This window comes from Thalassophryne amazonica, chromosome 10 (genome assembly GCF_902500255.1).
Source record: "Thalassophryne amazonica chromosome 10, fThaAma1.1, whole genome shotgun sequence".
Classification (NCBI taxonomy): Eukaryota; Metazoa; Chordata; class Actinopteri; order Batrachoidiformes; family Batrachoididae; genus Thalassophryne; species Thalassophryne amazonica.
This window is the reverse complement of record NC_047112.1, coordinates 22,511,300-22,534,325: the sequence shown is the minus strand read 5'-3', so window position 1 is coordinate 22,534,325 and position 23,026 is coordinate 22,511,300. Positions and strand designations below refer to the sequence as shown.

At 42.1% G+C, this 23,026-nt stretch overlaps 1 protein-coding gene across 1 annotated transcript in view; it reads right to left on the bottom strand.

The window, feature by feature from the left end:
• Positions 1 to 23,026, bottom strand: part of alg6 (ALG6 alpha-1,3-glucosyltransferase) — a 73,700-nt gene that overhangs the window by 36,150 nt on the left and 14,524 nt on the right. Inside the window, exons 8-9 of the mRNA XM_034179548.1 lie at positions 19,219 to 19,354; positions 11,175 to 11,260 (exon numbers count right to left, since the gene is read on the bottom strand). Coding sequence (XP_034035439.1) covers positions 11,175 to 11,260; positions 19,219 to 19,354 — 222 coding nt within the window. The remainder of the gene's footprint in view (positions 1 to 11,174; positions 11,261 to 19,218; positions 19,355 to 23,026) is intronic.

The window sequence follows — 23,026 nt, the reverse complement described above, 5'->3', positions numbered from 1 at the left end:
AATTAGGTAAAGACAGACCTCCACTGAGCCGACATTTTTGTAGTAATGATTTACGAACCCTGGAGTTTTATCTCCCCACATAAATGAGGAAAGCATTTGATCGATAGATTTAAAAAAGGTTTTGGGTAAGAACAGAGGAATACACTGTATTCTAGATCAGAGAATTGTTTCATCAGCCCAAGTTCTCACACAAACGGTCATCAGCTATGAAATGATTATTTTATATAGCATGGTGCCAAGTAGGACAAAGCATGACGTATTGGCACGCCGAATTGCATGGCAGTGCAAGGATAAAATTTGTGCATGTTGCGGTTGTGGGCGGTAATGGTCCGAAATTCAGCAGGAGTGGGTGGCAAGAGCAGCTCCCATGCACCTTGACACAAATAACAAGATGAGATTCAGGCTCAGAGGGGGAAAAAAGGTCTTAATATTAGATGCCGTGTGATATTGGGGATGTTACCTTTCTCTAGATGATCCATCAGTCAGGTACAAACAGTATAAAACCACAGCAGGGATGTATATCAACAAATCTGACACCAAGACTGAGGCCAAAAAAGGGAGAGAAACACCACAGTTATTATAGTAGCTCTGTGTATCACATCATCTAACCATCTAACCTTCAAAAGCATAAAGCAAATGGTTATTTCAATCATGAGTTACATATGATCCATGAATATTTTACTTTTGTTTGTTACCATACTGTAGCTCTCATGAAACTTGTGTGCCGCACTTTCATATCCTCTAGATTGTGTAGCCGCACCCATTCTGGGTTTATTATATTGGCTCTGTAAGGAAAAAAAAGTGCCAGAATTACAGTTTTCATACAGATAATTTTATACAATACTGAAAACATCATGAAACGACAGACAAAAAGGACAGCCAATTAAAATTCCTACGCAAAGGGACATATACACAGCATATTCATCTGTATTACTAAAGTTCTGGTTTAATTTCAACCATCTTTACACCACTATCATGGCATCTGACTTCAAAGACATGTAGCTCAGAAAAAGGCTCAAGATTTTAAAACTATAAGAATTTCCCAGATAACACTATTACTGTGTTAAAAATACAACATTTTAAAAGTGTTTTTAAAAAAAACACTTGATATGAGTATGAATACAGACTGAATGTTTGACAGTTAAAAATAACATTGTGGGTGTTCATTCTGAACTTCTGGTTTTACAGTGTAGACTCTTAAGAACAACACTAATGCATGTCATACTGAAGCTAATGTAACAGGGTAATTCTACAATAACAGAATTAATCAGAGTAAATTTTTAAATAGTAATATGTATGTCCAGATTTGGTGGAGAAGTTTGTGTCCATATAAACCTGAGAGCTGTATTGTCTGGAGCCATCGTGCTCCTGGTAAGGTCTCCCCATGGCAAATTGGTCTCAGGCGAGAAGCCAGACTAAAAGCATCTTGACATGTGCATGAATTTGACCCCCTGTTGCCGCGCAATTCATCGTGCCAATGTGTCCCGCTTTGTCTGCTTGACGCCACGCTATATAAAATAATCATTTCATAGCCGATGACTCATTTGCACACAGAACTTGGCTGATAAAACCATTCACTCATCGCTCCCAGAATCACAGAGAAATTATTTACAGCTATGGGTTGTCTCGTGCTTGTTGTGTGTGGAGAACGCATTTGGAATCTTGTCTCAAAGGTATTATTTATAATTTATTTAACCTCTGTTGTTGTGCATATGCACCAGTTCACATCATTCTGCCTCCTTGGTCCCTGGCTGGAGTCCTGCATGGGTCTCCAGTGAGGGAATCCATTGTTCTGCTGGGGGACTTCAGAGCACACATGGGCAATTAGAGACACCTGGAGAAGTGTGATTGGGAGGAATGGCCGTCCTGACCTAAACCTGAGCGGTTGTTTGTTACTGGACTTCTGTGCTAGCCATGGATTGTCCATAAGGAACACTATGTTCAAACATAAAGATGCTCATAAGTGTACATGGTACCACGGTACACGGTAACCCTCAACACCGTGGTGGACACCAGTGGTCAGGGATGCCAACTGAAGGAGAGTCTTTAAAAGGGATAGGCTGTTGCAAGGACTGACAGGCCTGAAGGGCGGCATCCTCTGTTGTTGGGGAGGCAAAGCAGCAAGTGTGAGAGGAATTAGGAGCAACCAAGGAGAAGGACTTTTGGCGCCACCATGGTGCTTCTGGAGGACAGTGCGGCAGCTAAGTAGAGGAAAACGGGGGAACCATTCAAGCTGTATACAGTAAGGATGCGACTCTATTGACCTCAGCTGAGGTGGTAATTGGTTGCTGGAAGGAGCACTTGAGGAACACCTGCATCACACTGAGCACCCTCTGTAGTTGAGGCAGAGTTGGAAGCTGATGTGGGATCATCAATCAATTTTCCTGATGGAAGTCACTGAGGTAGTCAAACAACTCCACAGTTGCAAAGCCCCGGGGGTTGATGAGAACCATCCAGAAATGCTGAAGGCTCTGGGTGTGGACGGACTATCCTGGATGAGACGTCTCTTCAACACTGCGTTGGAGATCTGCAACAGTGCCAAAGGAGTGGCAAACTGGGGTGGTGGTCCCCATATATAAAAAGGGACCAGAGAGTGTGTGCCAACTCCAGGGGATCACACTACACAGCCTCGCTGGTAAAGTCTACTCCAGGGTGCTGAAAAAGGGGTTTGGCGATAGCTGAAACCTCAGACTGAACAGGAACAATGCGGGTTCCATCTTGGCCGTGGAACAACTGACCAGCTCTTCACTCTCACAAGGATCCTGAAGGGGGCCTGAGAGTATGCCCATCCAGTCTACATGTGTTTTGTGGACTTGGAGAAAGTATGATCAGGTACCTAGTAGATGCTGTGGGAGGTGCTGGTGGAATATGTAGTGAGGGGCCAGTCTAAGGCACACCTGCGCAATAATCATGCTGTCTAACCAGTATGTTGAAATGCCACACCTGTGAGGTGGGATGGATGATGGGATGGTGCCTCCTTAGGGAGGAATTCCAGGCATGTCCAGCTGAGAGGAGACCCAGGGGAAGACCCAGGACAAGGTCTGGCCTGGGAACATCTCTGCATCCCCCAGTCAGAGGTGGTAAATGTTGCTGAAAAAGGGTTTGGGGTCCCCTACTGGAGCCGTTGCCCCCATAACCTGATCCCAGCAATGCATGTGATGAGTGATGTCCAGATATTGCTGCCATTGTAATTCCATTACCATAGAACTGCCCTATTGCCTTGCATTTTACACTTATACAGTGTGAATGGCTGAATACAGTTTATGCTCACTTGTAGTTGTAGTCGTTTTTAAAACTCCTTCAAAGAGTCTATGGTGTTGTCTCACTCTGAGATTATTAAGAGGATCATTTGAACCGTTGGACTGCGTTTCATGAAACTTTCATCTGCGTAAGCAAGAACACCGTTTACAAAAACTAGCCTAACAGAAACACTTACATGTGAGCACAGATCAAGCTGTGATAGGCAGTCAGAGGAGGGTAGTCAAGACCCCAGTAATTCAAATCATTGTCAGTGGTGTTGAAGTACCTGAAGAAGCACAAATGTTGAAGCATGTTTACTGAGAAATTGTACCAACCTTACTGTGTTTCAAATGAACACACCCATTAATAGACAGTTTTGTCTGAAATTACCATTTTGTACCTTGCGCGTTGAAATTCTGAGTGTTAAATGTATATCGAGTACACAGAAACCTCCTATAATGGACTGAAAAAACCAAACCTGTACAGCCAGAGGCCTGGCTCCTAGACTATCAGTTTGAGACCACCTGCAGATAAATGAAATTCACATGGAGATCATTTCACTCCATACTCGTGGAATTTTGGTTTCATGTAATATTTCCCTTGGGTTCATTCTCCGTATCAATATAACCTTGTGTCAGAAAGAGCACCCTGTGTAAAACTTGTGCAATTTCAATATACAGATCATAAAAATCTGAGCTCCATACTGGATAAGGTGAGATGTATACAAATGAAGGTTTATGAATGAAATGGTAAGAATATTTGCACAAGTTGATTGAACATTCCATTCAACTTCCCTGTGCTTGTTGAATAGAACTTTTTTCTTTGCGCAAATATAAAACAGTCATTATTTGTTTTATATGCCACCTAAATAGATTATAGTCAAGGCAAAGTCAACAAAAGCTTCCTCATCTCATTGATGCATTTTTACAAAGGGCTTAGCTATTGTTACTGTACCATACACAAACCACAGATTGCTATTAGTTTGCATCTATTGTTATTTAAATTATCGAGGATCATGGTTCATCTTGAAATTCATCATTTGCCTCCTGTACAACTTCAACACCATGATGTCTCACTTTATCTCCTTACAATCATGGCGTTTGTTACTACATGCTGTGCAAGGAAAAGGACTACAGTACCTTATCAACAGCCACTTGGTTTATGACAAGGTTGTGGAACCAAAGTCCCTAGTTGCTCCTGGTGTGTCGTGAGCTTCTTGCATGGTAGCACCCTGACGGTGTGCGAGTGTGCTTGTATGAATGAGTGAATGTGAGGCATCATTGTAAAATGCTTTGAGCTTCTGATGCAGATGGAAAAGCGCTATATAAATGCATAAGTCATATAATGGACAATTTTTTGTTTTTTTATACAATGGGACAAACAGCCAATGCCATATGACAAAGGGAGGAGGATCCACTAACCAAATGACAAAGATCTTTTTAAGTGCTACATACAAACGGATGATCCACAAAGTTGTAGATAAACGGTTAAGTGTGCTTGTTTTCAGCGTAGAAGGTTCCCGGTTCAAACACAGCCCCTGCCCATTATCCAAAATAAAATGGCATCATCCAGCGTAAAACTTGTGCCAACTCACATGCAGATCCAGCAACCCTGCGTGAAACAAGGGAAATGCCAAAGGGACTTGATCCACTGTGGCAACCCCAAACTCTAGACACGAAAAGAGTGATAATTGCTTCTGTTATTAATATTCGGTGAATCAAGTTACACACTTGCAGTTTGAAATCACTTTGTGAAATCTTAAAACTGTTCTTTTTTTTGGATTCATGAGAGCCTGAATGAGACTGGATTTGTCACATGTAGCGTTAACGTGAGTGAAACGTGGTCCCGAGTAAACACATGAGACCTCACCCTATCACTCACCATTCATTAACAGGCAGATTAGAGTGACTTCTTGCCAGTGTCTTTGTGCTTCATAGTCCCCAAACATGGGCGGTTTGCCTGCTCCTGGACAAAACACTCAACTGTTAGAGTGACGACAACAAAAAGTCACAAAATGAATGAATTAAACAACACTTTAACTCTGACAGCTGTTGTAGATCATCAAAGAGGTCAGAAAGCCTGTAGTGATTTAAACATTTCCTACCTGAATACGAATTTAACGAAACGCCCCATCTCACAAACACCGAGCAAAATACAAATAGTTACAAGACTCCAGGTTTGCATATTTTCTAAATGTAAAAAATAGTGGACTTTACTGAACTTGAAGAAGAAAAAAGCTAAACTCTGTCGGAGCTATTTACACTTCCTGGCTACGTCATTGGTTTCGTTTTGCCCTGTTATTGGTTATTACGCTGACGTTGGCGCCAAGAAGGATGAGGCGTTCGAGGACACACAGAAGAACAGAATTTCCTACATCAAACAGAAAAGAATATCCCAACCAGAGCACCAAATGGTTTTAAGGATATTTTAAAACAAGTTGTTCCAATATGACAAATATTTTTAAAAGGCATAAACTCTAAAACTTAATTTTATGATCTTAGATTAAAATTCCAAAGTTCCCTGTATGTCAGTCTGTGTTACCTTTGCTATTACCTCAAAATTTTATTTTATTTGAACAAATTTGCACATCTGTATGTGGAAATGTATTTTCTCCCTTTGATAAAATTCTGTGTGATATGTGACATTGTGACATTAAAATAAGGCTGAGGACTTTTTATGTCATATAATGAATAGATTTTTATCATTACAGAACGATAGCACATCAGCTGAGTTCATTGAATTAAATTAATTAATTAATTAGTTAAAATACTTTTTGATGCTTGAATGATGTGCATGATATCAGTTAAACTAAACTATCTGGTTCTACAATTTAGCAAAATTAATAAATTAATGAGTTCAGTAAAATTCCCTTATTCCCTCTCTAATTTTGAAAAAAAAAATATTTTTATTGCTGAGGCAATTGCCAATCAATCATAAAGATGGACTCCAAGCATTGGCAGCATTTGTGGATGCTTTTATTCTTAAACATTTTCCTCCAGGAAACAAGAGACACCAACTCAAGTAAAAGTTAAATGTTTGTGATTAATGGACAAATAATGAATAAATGACAAGGGTGCTTAAACCTAAATGGCATAATATATGATGTAAAACAAGTTTTTATTTAAAAAAAACAAACACCAGTTTGCAGATCTTGATTTATAAAATTTTGCTACTTTTGCAGGTTACAAGTTGATGGCATTTAGGGCCCTATTTTGAGATTCTAAACCACATGACACGAATCCATTTGGGGCGTGGCAGAGTGCAAACTGCTGTCTTGAGGGTACACCTGAGCATTATGTTAAGACTTCATATTATGCAATGTTGTTGTAAGCATTTTATGATACCAACTAATCACACATCACCTATAAGCCCCTGTAAACAGGAGTATGTAAGTAGTACACTGCTTGGTACTGAATGGATGCAAGGGAATGTGATGGAAGATAGGAACGCACCAGCTTATGCACATGACCACACCTCCCCTTTAGACAACACCACCCATAGGTGCAAAGAGGAGCACCAGTACGTTTGGTATCAAAGGCAAATGGTTGCTGGGTGTGAAAACGACACTGCGTCAGGTAGAAACAAGCAGTGACACTTGTGTTACATTGCGCACCACTATACACATGGTGGAAGATAGTAGGAGTGCATCAGTCTGGTCTGGATCAGTTAAGTGTAAATTTAAAAAATGTTTTCTTTCAGGGGAGCCGGATATTTGTTTCAGAGTTTGAGTTGACGTTTTGTTAGATCGCTAGTAGGGTGTAACAATTAAGCGAAACAAATCACAAATTGATTTTAAAGTAACAGATGTAACTAAACTGACACATTGAATCCAATGAAAGACTTGAGTCTTTCATTGGATTCAGGTGTGTTGGAGCAGGGAGACAACCAGGGGTAGGCAGAAATCACAAATGGGTGGGCCCAGAAAAAATCAGACGGGCCCAACCTTTGGGTTGTAGGTAAGGTGTAGGTATTATAATACACCGTTTGAAAAAGTGTGCCTTGTTTGGACATCGCAAGCAACGTTATCACTTAGCCTACAGCACTGGCAAAGTGAGCACACAGACGCGACACGTCAGACACAAGTACTCTTCATGGATAATGCAAGCTGCAGTGCAGCGCCACACACACACACTACACACACACACACACACACACACACCACACAACACACACACACACACCCACACCACACACACAACACACATATTCAGTGCAAGTCTGGTAGCCTACTTGGCTCGGCCTAAACCCAAAATGTCAAGGTATTTAAATAAGGCATTGTTTCAAAAATGAATTCCAAGTTTAATGATGAACACATCTCAGCCAACTGCACAGACGCTGTGTGCACAGTTACACAGACGCAAAGTGTCAGACACAAGCACCCCATGGACAATGCAAGCAGCAACGCAATGCGATGAATCCTTTTAATGCTCCACCAGGAGACGACGGGGTTTTTGTTGAACTCTCTTATCACGTCATCACAGTCCAACGATTCACTCAGTTTTCTTTCAAGGGAGAGTGCATTCAGTCTGTGAGTCAACATGGATGTTCTGGTGGATGGTTTTATCCCATTAACAGTAGAAAACAGCCGTTCGACGGTGCATGTTGTTATTGGCATTGTGATGAGGACTTATTTGAGGAAAAATGTGCTCCCTCGTTTATCGTGGGAGTTACGTTCAAAATAACCCGCGATAAACAAAATCCGCGAAGTAGTCAGCGCTATGTTTTACAATTATTATAGATGTTTTAAGGCTGTAAAACCCCTCACTACACACTTTTCTCAAACAGGCATTAACATTTTCTCACTTTTCTCTCCTGTGTCAACACTATCTTTTTTTCTTCTGTGCGAGAAGATTATAAACAGACACACACAGAACACAATGCGCGTGCTCTCCCTTCGCTCACTGCCTCTGGAGGTACGGATGCAGGACCCGCAAAGAATCCAAGTCCTCTCTCGGTGGCCACGGAGCTCTGCGTCTGCGCTCAACATCCGGATCAAAACAGCGAGCGTATCTCTGGACCTGTTGCCAGATTTGGCGCAATTCCGCACAGCAGACAGGAGGAGGTGGCCTGCAGCTGCATTTACTGAGCCTGCAGAAAGCGCATCGGAGGCAGTGAGAGCAATGCCGACCGGTGCCGCGAACGGCCCACCTGATAAGGACGCAGAACACAATGCGCCGTTTAAAAAAAATGCATGCAAAATTGCACTAAAAAAATCAGCGAAACTGCGAGGCCATGAAACGTGAACTGCGTTATCGCGAGGGACCACTATACTCTGAAAATGAATTAATAAAAATCACAGAAGATGAACCAGATTTTTTTGACAAAATTTATTAATTGTCGCTCAGTGCTAATGCAATACCATATCATAGGAATACAATGAGGCAACGACAGGTGACTGTCGAATGTCGACTCAGCCTTCTCATTGGATGGGGCGGGCCTGGCTGACAAGTGGGTGGGCCCAGGCCCATCCGGCCACCCTTGGCTACACGTAAGGAGACAACTAAGAGTGTCAGGAAGGTGGCTCTCGAGGACCGAACTTGGTCACCCCTGGTCTACATTAAAGGTATACTGCCTCTGTTTTTTGACTTTTTTAAAAGATGTAATTAATAAAACTCTGGTACCACTATAATTTTATTCCTTAGCATTTAAATAAGGGATTCATAATATGACATTGCCAATTTCATCAAAATTCATGCTGTCTGGAAAAAAAAAATTCTCTCCGTGTTATTTTTTTCAGGTCAGAGGACGGCTCATATGGCTTACCTCTACTGGTGGTTGGCTCTCACTGCTGTATTGTATCACTTCCTGTTCTGGAGCACAGCGGTGTTTTTCTGTATCTGTTAGCTGTTTAATCTGTGCAGTTAGATTGATCTAGTTATCTAGATTACGATTTGTTTCCCAGTGTAATCTTTACATGCCTTAACTAAAGCACTCCTTCTGCTGAATCACCTCTAAATTATTTACACATTATTCACTTTGCGTGTTTTTAGGAATCCGCTAGCTTAGCGTAGCTACTAGCTCTTAGCCGATTTAGCATGGCGGCTTCTCCTGTCTCTCTCGCACTTTTCTGCTCTGGGTGTGAAATGTTTAGTTATTCCTCGGCCTCCTTTAGCAGTAATGGTACTTGTAATAAGTGTAGCTTATTCGTAGCTTTGGAGGCCAGGCTGGGCGAATTGGAGACTCGGCTCCGCACCGTGGAAAATTCTACAGCTAGCCAGGCCCCTGTAGTCGGTGCGGACCAAGGTAGCTTAGCCGCCGTTAGTTACCCCTGGCAGATCCCGAGCAGCCGGGAAAGCAGGCCGACTGGGTGACTGTGAGGAGGAAGCGTAGCCCTAAACAGAAGCCCCGTGTACACCGCCAACCCGTTCACATCTCTAACCGTTTTTCCCCCTCGACGACACACACCCGCCGAGGATCAAACTCTGGTTATTGGCGACTCTGTTTTGAGAAATGTGAAGTTAGCGACACCAGCAACCATAGTCAATTGTCTTCCGGGGGCCAGAGCAGGCGACATTGAAGGAAATTTGAAACTGCTGGCTAAGGCTAAGCGTAGATTTGGTAAGATTGTAATTCACGTCGGCAGTAATGACACCCGGTTACGCCAATCGGAGGTCACTAAAATTAACATTAAATCGGTGTAAAATTCATGAAATGTCACATCCACACAGAACCATATATGGGGCGATTGAGAAGTTCTGAGCCCGGCCCAGGAAAATTAGGGTGTGGTTTCCATCTTTTGCATTCCAAGAAACCAATATTTCTCAATTTGCATCCAGTGAGTCCAAAATTTACACATTCAAGAAATTTTGGTTTCTCAGAATGCAAAAGTTGGAGAACCATACTGCTCTACTTTTCCTGGGTCAGGCTTAAAACTTGTCAATCACCCTTGTATTACGTATTTTTGAATCATATCATTTTGATATGTGGAGATGGACCTGTTGGCTGCCTGGGTGGTTGCCGTCCAGAATCCAAGGCAGTTCTGGCAAAACGTGTCACCAGCAAATGCTCCTAGACTTGACTGAATCATAACGAGTCAACAGCAAAATAATGAATCAATGTCAAACACAAGGCATGAGTGTTGCACTCTGTGTGTATGTTGTTGTTATTACCACCATTATATTGTTAATATTACCATCATTAGTATTGTTGCTGATAGTTCTCTCTCATTCCCAGTCTTCATAGTGGGTCATGATACATGGCCCCTCCACAGAGTCTAGTTCTGATTTTCCTTTTCATTGTTGCCTTGTGCTTTGTCTTGGGTCAGTGTCGGGTCTCTGTGAATTATGTAATAAGTAGTATGGCCAATTTTGGACTTCTATTTCCAGTTTGTCTTGGACTGTTGACGTCAAAGCACCAGTGATGCACACCATCCCCTTTCTGTTGTTTATAAATGAATAAAATATCAAATGGCAAGGATCTAGTTTAGCCATTATATAAAACAAAAAATAAATGTTTTTTATTCATTCAATGGAACAAATATTTAATGAGGTGAAAGATGGAATGTGCATTCAACAAGGCGAATTTGAACTCAAACATTCATTATTTGTGTATTATATAATGGCTGAGTGGATCCTTGTCATTTGATTGGTGCTTGTATGTCACATGGCATGGATTAATTCATCCCATTTGTGTTGCATTGCATTTAGAGTGCAGCTTGGTTCCATTTTGCACTCAACACATGCAAGCGAGCGCACACGTGATCGCCATACCATTCAACGAGGTGAATGAAATATTCGTACCATTGAACTCATAATCATTCATTATTTGTATAATATTTAATGCCCTTGAACATCTGTACCTTAAGAAAACCAAGGAGAAAATTAGTTGTAGGATTAAAAAGAGAATAAAAATTACAGGAAAAAGAGGAAGTGGAGAATGTGGGAAAAGGCAGATAAAAAGGAGAATGTGAGAAAAGGCAGATATAGACTGATTACCTGAGGTAGAGCTGCATGTCACTGGACAGGATGGTTTTGATCTTTATCAGGGTGTTCAAGCTGCACCATGTGTTGGCTACCTTATCCTAAACATACACACAAATGTAGATTTTAGTCATACACTTGGTTGTGTGCTAAAAGAAAAAAAAAAAAAAAAAGGACACACACAAAAAAGTAGTAATACTAATGCATGAACTCCCCAGAATAGTGGTTAACTCATCCAGAGTGGTTCTCGTATTTTCCTTCACATGAATTGCGAAGGTTGATGCCTATTCCTGCCCGTCTTGTGGGTGACAAGTATTACATGTAGTCACAAAGACCTTAACACTTATGGTGCTCTTCCACTTTTCCACTAGCACCAAGTCAACTGATCCTTGTCTCTTTCTCTTTTGGGGGAGGTGATGGACTAGTGGTTAAGGTGTTGGGCTTGAGTCCAGAAGATCATGGGCTCAAATCCCCGCCTGACTGGAAAATCACTAAGGGCCCTTGGGCAAGGCCTTTAATCCCTTAGTGCTCCCGGTGTGTAATGAGCGCCTTATATGGCAGCACCCTGACATCGGGGTGAATGTGAGGCATTATTGTAAAGCGCTTTGAGTGTCTGATACAGATGGAAAAGCGCTATATAAATGCAGTCCATTTACCATTTTTGATAACAGGTGCTTCCTGTTCCACTGCAGACTGCAGCACCTCTAGCAAAACTAGGCAACACTGCATGAAACTGCCTGCCATCTTCAAGACTACACACACCAGGCAGTGAACAGGTGGTGCTACTTGCCCAACGACAAATTTAAAGAGGTGGGTTTGTGTAGAACGCGGGGCTTATGTGTCTCCAATCTCGCACAATGATGCAGTGATAGTGGCAATGCACTCTGACCAGTCAATAATCTGCAAGATTTTCACAACACCTTTTGGTATTCCCACACCTTACTTGTAATGGTGATGGAAGTGATGCTAAAAACCAGGTACCATGTCATAGATGTCAGGTTTGGCCAATGGAAAACCCAAGTTGAACAAAGCAGGGACCACGGAATGGAAAGTCATTAGGACCAGGACAGAATGATGCACCAATGCATGCTCCAAGACATTCAAGATGAACAGCTGATATGAAGGAAGGAACCATGGGACATTGTGGGTATTGTCAAACTTTTTTTTGGCCATAATGTAACTTACACTTTTAAAAGAAAAAATGACAGGCTTGTGATCCTCGGTTAAAATCCCCGTCAGACCGGAAAAATCACTAAGGCCCCTTTGGGCTCCCGGTATGCAGTTAAGCACCTTGCAGGACAGCATGATGACACCGGTATGTGAGTGTGTGCTCATGTGAGTGAATGCGAGCTGTCAATATAAAGCGCTTTGAGCGTCTACTTGGATGGAAAAGTGCTATAGAAATGCTGCCCACTTGCTTTACGTGTCAAAGTGAACTACAGTGATGTTCATTCAGGATACACCTACGTGATAAGGTCTATTGGTTGATATAATATTAATAGCAGCCTAAAATAACTTGTGGTTTCTAAAGCTGTGAAGTGATGAGAAGGGCACTGCTGTGTTATTCGGTTAATCTAAGCAGTTGTGTGGTGATCAAATGATACTGAGGCCACTGTAAACTATGAACACAGACACGATGTGCGTAGATCGGTATTGACGGAGCTCGTCAGCGTGTGGTCCTCTCTACAAAGATATTTCTGGATCCCATCCATTCTCTGTTACAGCTGCTCACAACACAGCTGTGTGGAACATAATGACCGCCTCGTGTTGTTACAACCCCGTCTTCCTCTCTCTGCCTCCACCGCTCCAAATAACCACTACCGGAATGTTCCTGGAAGCCGCCTGAAGGCGACACATGACCAGGACTAAGCAAAAAGCATTGGGGGGGGCGGTGTATCTGCAAATGCATGGAGCACAGCTCCTTCACCTATGCACTGGCATGGAATTTCACAGGGAGAATCTCTTGCTGCCATTTTTGTGAGCGGGCGGCAACATGAGATGGTAGAATGCAGCTCAGTGGGTAAACTTACAACTGCTCCCTTCGCTGAACTCACCACCACCACCACCAGACACCAGCCATTGGGTTTCTGCCACCCTACCCCTGTCCGTCATCGTCCCAAGCTTCTGCTTACGTGCACAATTTCACAATTAGTTCAGGGCGGCTTACACCAGCAGCCTCACTTGGCTGTCTTCACAGGGGGAGTATCACATCTCTCACACCCTGTGTATTATGTTTGCATCATTTAGTTGAACAAATATTGCTGCGCCGCATTGCTGCCGTCCGCTCCCCTGGTAAGAGTTTCAATTACTTCTCACGTCCATGTCACCTTGAGTTAGGCGCCACCTTTGGTACAAGGAAACGAGCAGAAAGAAACAACCACACACAGTCTTAGTTTGGCTCTTTGAAGTAATCCTTACTTTCTGACCTTAACATAAACAACATTCCCCTTTCCTTTTACTTAACACAATACTCCAACACAGTCTTTTCTATCAGAGGTTACAGCAAGATAAATGTCTGGCTCTGATACTCTAATACAACCCCTGGCAAAAATTATGGACTCACCGGCCTCGGAGGATGTTCATTCAGTTGTTTAATTTTGTACAAAAAAAGCAGATCACAGACATGACACAAAACTAAAGTAATTTCAAATGGAAACTTTCTGGCTTTAAGAAACACTATAAGAAATCTGGAAAAAAATTGTGGCAGTCAGTAACGGTTACTTTTTTTAGACCAAGCAGAGGGAAAAAAATATGGAGTCACTCAATTCTGAGGAAAAAATTATGGAATCATGAAAACAAAAGAACGCTTCAACACATCACTAGTATTTTGTTGCACCACCTCTGGCTTTTATAACAGCTTGCAGTCTCTGAGGCATGGACTTAATGAGTGGACAACAGTACTCTTCATCAATCCGGCTCCAACTTTCTCTGATTGCTGTTGCCAGATCAGCTTTGCAGGTTGAAGCCTTGTCATGGACCATTTCTTCAACTCCACCAAAGATTTTCAATTGGATTAAGATCCGGACTATTTGCAGGCCATGACATTGACCCTATGTGTCTTTTTGCAAGGAATGTTTTTAACAGTTTTTGCTCTATGGCAAGATGCATTATCATCTTGAAAAATGATTTCATCATCCCCAAACATCCTTTCAATTGATGGGATAAGAAAAGTGTCCAAAATATCAACGTAAACTTGTGCATTTATTGATGATGTAAGGACAGCCATCTCCCCAGTGCCTTTACCTGACATGCAGCCCCATATCATCAATGACTGTGGAAATTTACATGTTCTCTTCAGGCAGTCATCTTTATAAATCTCTTTGGAACGTACCAAACAAAAGTTCCAGCATCATCACCTTGCCCAATGCAGATTCGGAGATCATCACTGAATATGACTTTCATCCAGTCATCCACAGTCCACGATGCTTTTCCTTAGCCTATTGTAACCTTGTTTTTTCTGTTTAGGTGTTAATGATGGCTTTCGTTTAGCTTTTCTGTATTTAAATCCCATTTCCTTTTAGGCGGTTGTCTTACAGTTCAGGTCACAGACGTTGACTCCAGTTTCCTCCCATTCGTTCCTCATTTGTTGTGCATTTCGATTTTTGAGACATATTGCTTTAAGTTTTCTGTCTGGACGCCTTGATGTCTTCCTTGGTCTACCAGTATGTTTGCCTTTAACAACCTTCCCATGTTGTTTGTATTTGGTCCAGAGTTTAGACACAGCTGACTGTGAACAACCAAACATCTTTTGCACATTGCGTGATGATTTACCCTCTTTTAAGAGTTTGAGCTGACTGTGAACAACCAACATCTTTGGCAACATTGCGTGATGATTTACCCTCTTTTAAGAGTTTGATAATCCTCTCCTTTGTTTCAATTGACATCGCTCATGTTGGAGCCATGATTCATGTCAGTCCACTTGGTGCAACAGCTCTCCAAGGTGTGATCACTCCTTTTTAGATGCAGACTAATGAGCAGATCTGATTTGATGCAGGTGTTTTGGGGATGAAATTTACAGGGTGATTCCATAATTTATTCCTCAGAATTCAGTGAGTCCATATTTTTTTCCTCTGCTTGGTCTAAAAAGTAACCGTTACTGACTGCCACAATTATTTTTCCTGATTTCTTATAGTGTTTCTTAAAGCCAGAAAGTTGCCATTTGAAATGACTTTAGTTTTGTGTCATGTCTGTGATCTGCTTTTTTTCTACAAAATTAAACAACTGAATGAACATCCTCCGAGGCCGGTGAGTCCATAATTTTTGCCAGGGGTTGTATATAGATGTATGCATTCGCTTTCCAAAGGTGTGCAAAGAGGTTGGAGGCAACAGTTTTGCTGTGTAGCGTTTGCTCCGCTCATCAATCTGTATAGCTAAAACATGGCTATGCATTGATGTGTTGAAAAAAAATCCTCAGGTCATAAATGAATCTGATTTATCTGCATCCTTCTACATCCAGAACCCTGACACCTCCCAGAGATAAACTGAAAGTCATCTCCTGACCTCTCACCATTTTATTCCTCTGTTACCTTTGATCCAACAGGATATCTGTTTCCAAGTGGCTAAGGACTAGCAGGTGGAAGGGTGTTTACTGTGGTATGGAGCAGCATATAAGACACTGGGCGTTTAAGCAGACCGCTTGCATCTCTGTTGCATTGAAGCACTGGTCACAGTTATTAAAACCCCAAGAAATAAATACTTGTTAAATTAAGAAAATCAGTTAATCCTTGAAAAAAAAAAAAAAAAAAAGTATCTTCAACAATGACGCCACACTGGCGAAGTGCAAAACAATAAAAACTGAACCTCAGGTTTTATCAAATAGACCTTCTGTCTGTAAATGGATTACAGCTTGTAATGATCCCTCAATTTGTATGCCTTAGTTTCAAAAAGAATTACACCAAATTACGAGTAAAAATACCATTTAATGGAGCCTTCAAAGTAAGACTGATACGCATTCCATCACAGAGTAAGCATTAAATTTCTTTAGCAGATATTGTTTCATTATGATCATAAGCAAGCCAGTGTTTTATTTAAGTTCTAACATGGATGGAAGACCAAAACAATGATTTCCACTGCACAGATTTAGCAAAAATCCCAGTATACTACTGCAAAAGTGCAACCACACAACCAACATCAAGATTAGATATATCATATTATGGCTACTGATCACTTGATAAGCTTCAGGGTGTGCAGAAATGTTGCTGCTGTCAAAGGCTTAAGGATAGGCTTGCTGTATAAACTTATAGTATGTAATTTTAAAATCCTCAAATCCCCAAACAGCAGTCTCAAAGTTGCTCCTGAAAAGACAGAGGGAGGTGCTTTTCACCAGAAACACAAACTCCAAAAGCTGATTTCAATGATTATTTTTTAATGCTGTTGTTGTTATTTATAGAAGATCACAAGATTCGATTACCATGACTAGTCACACATCATCATAGATACCGCAGTCATTCCCTTGAGATGCACATGGTTATGCTTTCCAACAGTTGAGAGAGCAGGGTTAACAGGGTTCAACATTTACACCACCCAAGGGCACATAAAATGTAACTGTCACATGAAGTACAAGCATGACCTTCCAGTCTCTGTGTGACTCCCCTAATCTCCAGACCACTGTGGCCATCCCTTGATAAACTACACTATAGTACTTTGATGACCATTCTGGAAGCCAAACCCTCACCTCCTTGTTTATTTATGGGCAGCGGTGGGCACAGCTAACCAAAAAGTTAGCTTCGATAACTATTAATCAGATAACTGAAAAGTTACCTTTTATGATGATAATTCGATAAACTGCTAAAAAATGTATCTTTATTACAGATAACCGATAACTATTAGTATTGATTTGGATGCAGCCACACCACATTACACTGTCGGCTTCTGATAAACCAGTTTTACTTTAAGCACCGCAGGGGCTGCTGGGTAAATTCAAGGATCACAAACACCAAGAACACACGAAAATGAATAAAAATAAAACCCCAAACACTGTCATCATCTTTCAAAAGCAGTAAAACACAGAAGTCACAGTATACGAGGTCTGTGATGAAAAAAGCGGTCCTTTTTATTTTTTCAAAAATAAATGGATTTGATTCATATGTTTTTACGTCAGACAAGCTTGAACCCTCGTGCGCATGCGTGAGTTTTTTTCACGCGTGTCGTTGCTTTATCAACATTTTTTCTGGACCTGTGAGGAATAGCCGAGTGGACACTATTCGAGAAATTAAGCTGGTTTTCGGTGAAAAGTTTAACGGCTAATGAGAGATTATGGGGTGTTTCTGTCGCTGTAAGGACTTCCCACGGAGCAGGACGTCGCGCAGCGCTTCCAGGCGCCGTCGTCGGCCTGTTTCGACCTGAAAACATCCTAATTTAAGGCTTAATTCACCCAGGACGTCATGAGAGAACAGAGAAGATTCAGAAGAGGCCGGCATGAGGACTTTATGCGGACATTCCACTGTTTAAGGACATTTTGTAATGAAAGAATGTGCGCGCAAATTCACAGAGTCGTTTCCGTGACGACTTGGCAAATCTGTGTGCGCCGCGACAGGAAAAACACCTCCGTGTTGAAAACCATTTGTAAAATTCAGGTGGCTTTTGATGGCTTTCAACAAGTGAGTAACAGAAATTGTTTAACAGCTTGGGCATGTTCCAACTTGCCCGTTAAGGTTTCCAACGGAGGTGTTTTTCCTGTCGCGACCCCCCGCGGTCAGGTCCGGCCCGACATGCGACTCTGCCCGCACGTTCTTTCATTACAAAATGTCCGTTAACAATGGAATGTCCGAATAAACTCCTCATGCCGACTTCTTATAAAAGTTCTCTGTTCTCTGACGACTTACTGGGTCAACAGAGCCTGAAATGTGGAAGTTTTCAACTTGAAACGGCGAGACGCTGCCGGCTCGAAGTGCAGATCGCCGTCAGGTGCCGTGGGCCATCCTTAAAGCGACACTACCAGACCAAAATCTCTCAGCCGTTAAAATTTTTACCGAAAACCAGCTGCATTTATCGAATGGTGTCCACTCAGTTGTGCCTTACAGTTTTGAAAAAATTTTTATCAAACAAAGCAGCAGTCTCTGAGCCATTCCTAAACAATGAAAAAAACGAGAGGGTGGGCCACTCCTCACTCAAAGACTGCCCACAGGCAAATGACGTAACCGACAGGCATGAAAAAACTCTTGCATGCCCACGAGGGTTCAAGCATGTCTGATGTAATCACACGTGATTCAAATCCATATGGTTTTTTTCAAAAAAAAAAAAGGTCCGTTACTTTATCACAGACCTCGTATCTCAGTATTAGATAGGTATTTACGAGCTAAAAGCTGACACTTTTTTCGCATGCTTTGAACCCTGCGGCTTAAACAACTGAAATACATGAATGCATTGATTTGCAGAATAAAATACACGTAGTAATATAAATTCTTACCTGTTAGTTTCAGTGGGATTCATTCAATAAATAATCCACATTTTAAATCCAAAACAATGTCTAAATGTGAAGAAAAGTCCCTCCCTCTGTACACACAGCTGCACCGTGTGAGCTCCTCTCCCCCACCGAGTCTGGCGATTAAATTACAGCCACAAAGAAATAAAATAATGTTAAAATTAGTCTGTTTTTGTGTCGAGTGGACAATCACTGTAACGTCCAAAGTGAAACCTGAACTACACTACCCACAATGCTCCCTGCGTCGACCGGCCAATCACGTTTTGCGCTTAATGGTGACGTCATCAGCGACAGGCAGCTAGTCTGCTCAGTGGCTACAAACACACAATAAACAGACTAAAATGTTTGATTTTAGGGTTTACAAACGTTTTTGACCGTTAAACCTTACCAGCAAAGAAAATGTTATCGGACTGAAAGATATCTGAACTAAATTATCGGAAGATAATTGGTCAGATGATGGTTTTAAAACTTATCTGAAAAGCTAATCCGATAGCAAAAACATTAGCTTTGATAATTATCTGCTATCAGATTAGCTGACTGTGCCCCCACTGTTTATGGGGGCAGTCCCAAGTACACAATTCTCAAGAAGAAAAATACAGCAAAAGACGATCATTGCCTTAGGAAAGACTAATGTACCTCGAATAGGCCACGAGCCAATGGAAAGATCCTCCTGACCAGCTGAGAGATCTGGCTGGGGTCAGACAGGAACGGTAGCCAGCACAGACCAAACGTAGCCAACACCATTACAGCGATTCTCAGTAGTAAGAATAACCTAGACGAAGGAAATCAACAATATATGCGTTGTTGGTGCAGAGAAGCAGAGGGTTATACACAACATTGCATGCGTGTGTTACTTACAGTGAGGAAAGTAAGTATTAACACCCTGCGATTTTGCAGGTTCTCCCACTTAGAAATCATGGAGGAGTCTGAAATTTTCATCTTAGGTGCATGTCCACTGTGAGAGACATAATCTTAAAAAAAATCCGGAAATCACAATGTATGATTTTTTTAATAATTTATTTGTATGTTATTGCTGCAAATAAGTATTTGAACACCTACCAACCAGCAAGAATTCTGGCTCACACAGACCTGTTAATTTTTCTTTAAGAAGCCCTCTTATTCTGCACTCTTTACCTGTATTAATTGCACCTGTTTGAACTTGTTACCTGTATAAAAGATGCCTGTTCACACACAATCAATCACACTCCAACCTGTCCACCATAGCCAAGACCAAAGAGCTGTCTAAGGACACCAGGGACAAAACTGTAGACCTGCACAAGGCTGGGATGGACTACAGGACAGTAGGCAAGCAGCTTGGTAGAAGACAACAACTGTTATGATTATTTATTAGAAAGTGGAAGAAACACAAGATGACTGTCAATCTCCCTCGGTCTGGGATTCCATGCAAGATCTCACTTTGTGGGGTAAGGATGATTCTGAGAAAGCTCAGAATTACACAGGAGGACCTGGTCAATGACCTGAAGAGAGTTGGGACCACAGTCACAAAGATTACATTAGTAACACATGATGCTGTCGTGGTTTAAAATCCTGCAAGGCAGCAAGGTTCCCCTGCTCAAGCCAGCACATGTCCAGGCCCATTTGAAGTTCACCAGTGACCATCTGGATGATCCAGAGGAGGCATGGAAGAAGGTCATGTGGTCAGATGAGACCAGAATAGAGCTTTTTGGAATCATCTCCACTTACCATGTTTAGAGGATGAGAACAACCTCAAGAAACCATCCCAACCGTGAAGCATGGGGGGTGGAAACATCATACTCTGGGGGTGCTCTTCTGCAAAGGGGACAGGACAACTGCACCGTATTGAAGGGAGGATGGATGGGGTCATGTATTGCGAGATTTTGGCAAACAACCTCCTTCCCTCAGTAAGAGCATTGAAGATGGGTCATGGCTGGGTCTTCCAGCATGACAATGACCCCAAACACACAGCCAGGACAACTAAGGAGGGGCTCCGTAAGAAGCATTTCAAGGTCCTGGAGTGGCCTGGCCAGTCTCCAGACCTGAACCCAATAGAAAATCTTTGGAGGGACCAGAAACTCCAAACCTGAAAGATTTGGAGAAGATCTGTGTGGAGGAGTGGACCAAAATCCCTGCTGCAGTGTGTGCAAACCTGGTGAATAACTACAGGAAATGTTTGACCTCTGTAATTGCAAACAAAGGCTACTGTACCAATATTAACATTGATTTCACTGTGTTCAAATACTTATTTGCAGCAGTAACATACAAATAAATAATGTAAAAAACATCATATACGAGGTCTCTTAGATAATAAACCGACCCTTTTATTTTTTTTTTAACTATATGGATTTGAATGACATGCGATTACACAAATCATGCTTGAACCCTCGTGCGCATGCGTGAGTTTTTTCACGCGTGTCGGTGACGTCATTTCCCTGTGGGCAGGCCTTGAGTGAGATGTGGTCCCGCCCTCTCGGCTGAATTCCTTTGTTTCACACGCTGCTCGAGACGGCGCGCGTTGCTTTATCAAAATTTTTTCTGGACCTGTGAGGAATATCCGAGTGGACACTATTCGAGAAATTAAGCTGGTTTTCTGTGAAAAGTTTAACGGCTGATGAGAGATTATGGGGTGTTTCTGTCGGTGTAAGGACTTCCCACGGAGCGGGACGGCCTGCAGCGCTTCCAGGCGCTGTCGTCGGCCTGTTTCGAGCTGAAAACATCCTAATTTAAGGCTTAATTCACCCAGGACATCGTGAGAGAACAGAGAAGATTCAGAAGAGGCCGGCATGAGGAATTTTATGCGGACATTCCACTGTTTAAGGACATTTTTTAATGAAAGACGTACGCGCAAATTCGCCGAGTCGTTTCCGTGACGACTCGGCAAATCTGTGTGCGCCGCGACAGGAAAAACACCTCCGTGTTGAAACCATTTGTAGAATTCAGGCGGCTTTTAATGGCTTTCAACAAGTGAGTAACTGAGAAATTGTTTAACAGCTTGGGCATGTTCCAACTTGCCCGTTAAGATTTCCAACGGAGGTGTTTTTCCTGCCGCGACCCCCCGCGGTCGGGTCCAGCCCGACATGCGACTCTGCCCGCACGTTCTTTCATTACAAAATGACCGTTAACAATGGAATGTCCGAATAAACTCCTCATGCCGACTTCTTCTGAAAGTTCTCTGTTCTCTGACTTACTGCGTCAACAGAGCCTGAAATGTGGAAGTTTTCAACTTGAAACGGCGAGACGCTGCCGCCTCGAAGCGCAGATCGCCGTCAGGTGCCGTGGACCGTCCTTAAAGCGACACTACCAGACCAAAATCTCTCATCAGCCGTTAAAATTTTTACCGAAAACCAGCTGAATTTATTGAATGGCAACAGTCTCTGAGCCATTCCTAAACAATGAAAAAAATCGACGAGCGGGTGGACGACTCCTCACTCAAAGACTGCCCACAGGCGAATGACGTAACCGACAGGCGTGAAAAAACTCTCGCATGCCCACGAGGGTTCAAGCATGTCTGATGTAATCACACGTGATTCAAATCCATATGGTTTTTGAAAAAAATAATAAGGTCGGATACTTTTCTAATAGACCTCGTATTGTGATTTCCGGATTTTTTTTTTTTTTTTAGATTATGTGTCTCACGGTGGATATGTACCTAAGATGAAAATTTCAGACCCCTCCATGATTTCTAAGTGGGAGAACTTGCAAAATCGCAGGGTGTTCAAATACTTATTTTCCTCACTGTATATACTAGAGCTATTGGCAAAATTAGGACATGGACACATGAACATTTCCAAGTCTCAGAATATGCCTTGGCCTTCATTTCTGTCAATCATTAAGAAACACAAACATTATGATACTGTATGGGAAATCTGTCTGGTCTAGGCAGTTCTCAAAAACTGACTGACCATACAAGGAGACTAGTGAGGGAAGCCACCAAGACGTACGAAACCCTTCTCTGTGCCACTACACCATAAATTGGTATAACTGGTGATGCAACAGACAAATGCTGCACTATGATGTTTCTCCAATCACAGCCACAGAAGCCTATAACTCCTTCAGAGCTGTCGTAGGCATCTTGTTGGGCCAGTTTTAATATTTTGGCTTCCAGCGCGAATAATATCCAACTTCTGTATTAAAAGAAAGAATTTCCACTTTGTAATGTTTACCAAAAAGCATAAAGAATCTATTCATCTGGATCTGGGAGATGCAGTGTTACACATTTATATTTTCTTCATTCCCCAAGTGTATACGAGTCCAGCAGGTTTTGATACTGAGGCATAGATGGGGATCGAACCCTGATATATGGCTAGCAAACACCTGCTCTACAAACTGAGCTATAGTCGCTTTGGTATTTTGTGTTACCCGTGTGTCATAATAATCCTCATGTTCTGAGGTGGTGAACTGATCAGGACAGGAAGGGTCAACCTGTTCTTCTCCTGACATATATTTGTCAATATAACATCCACCA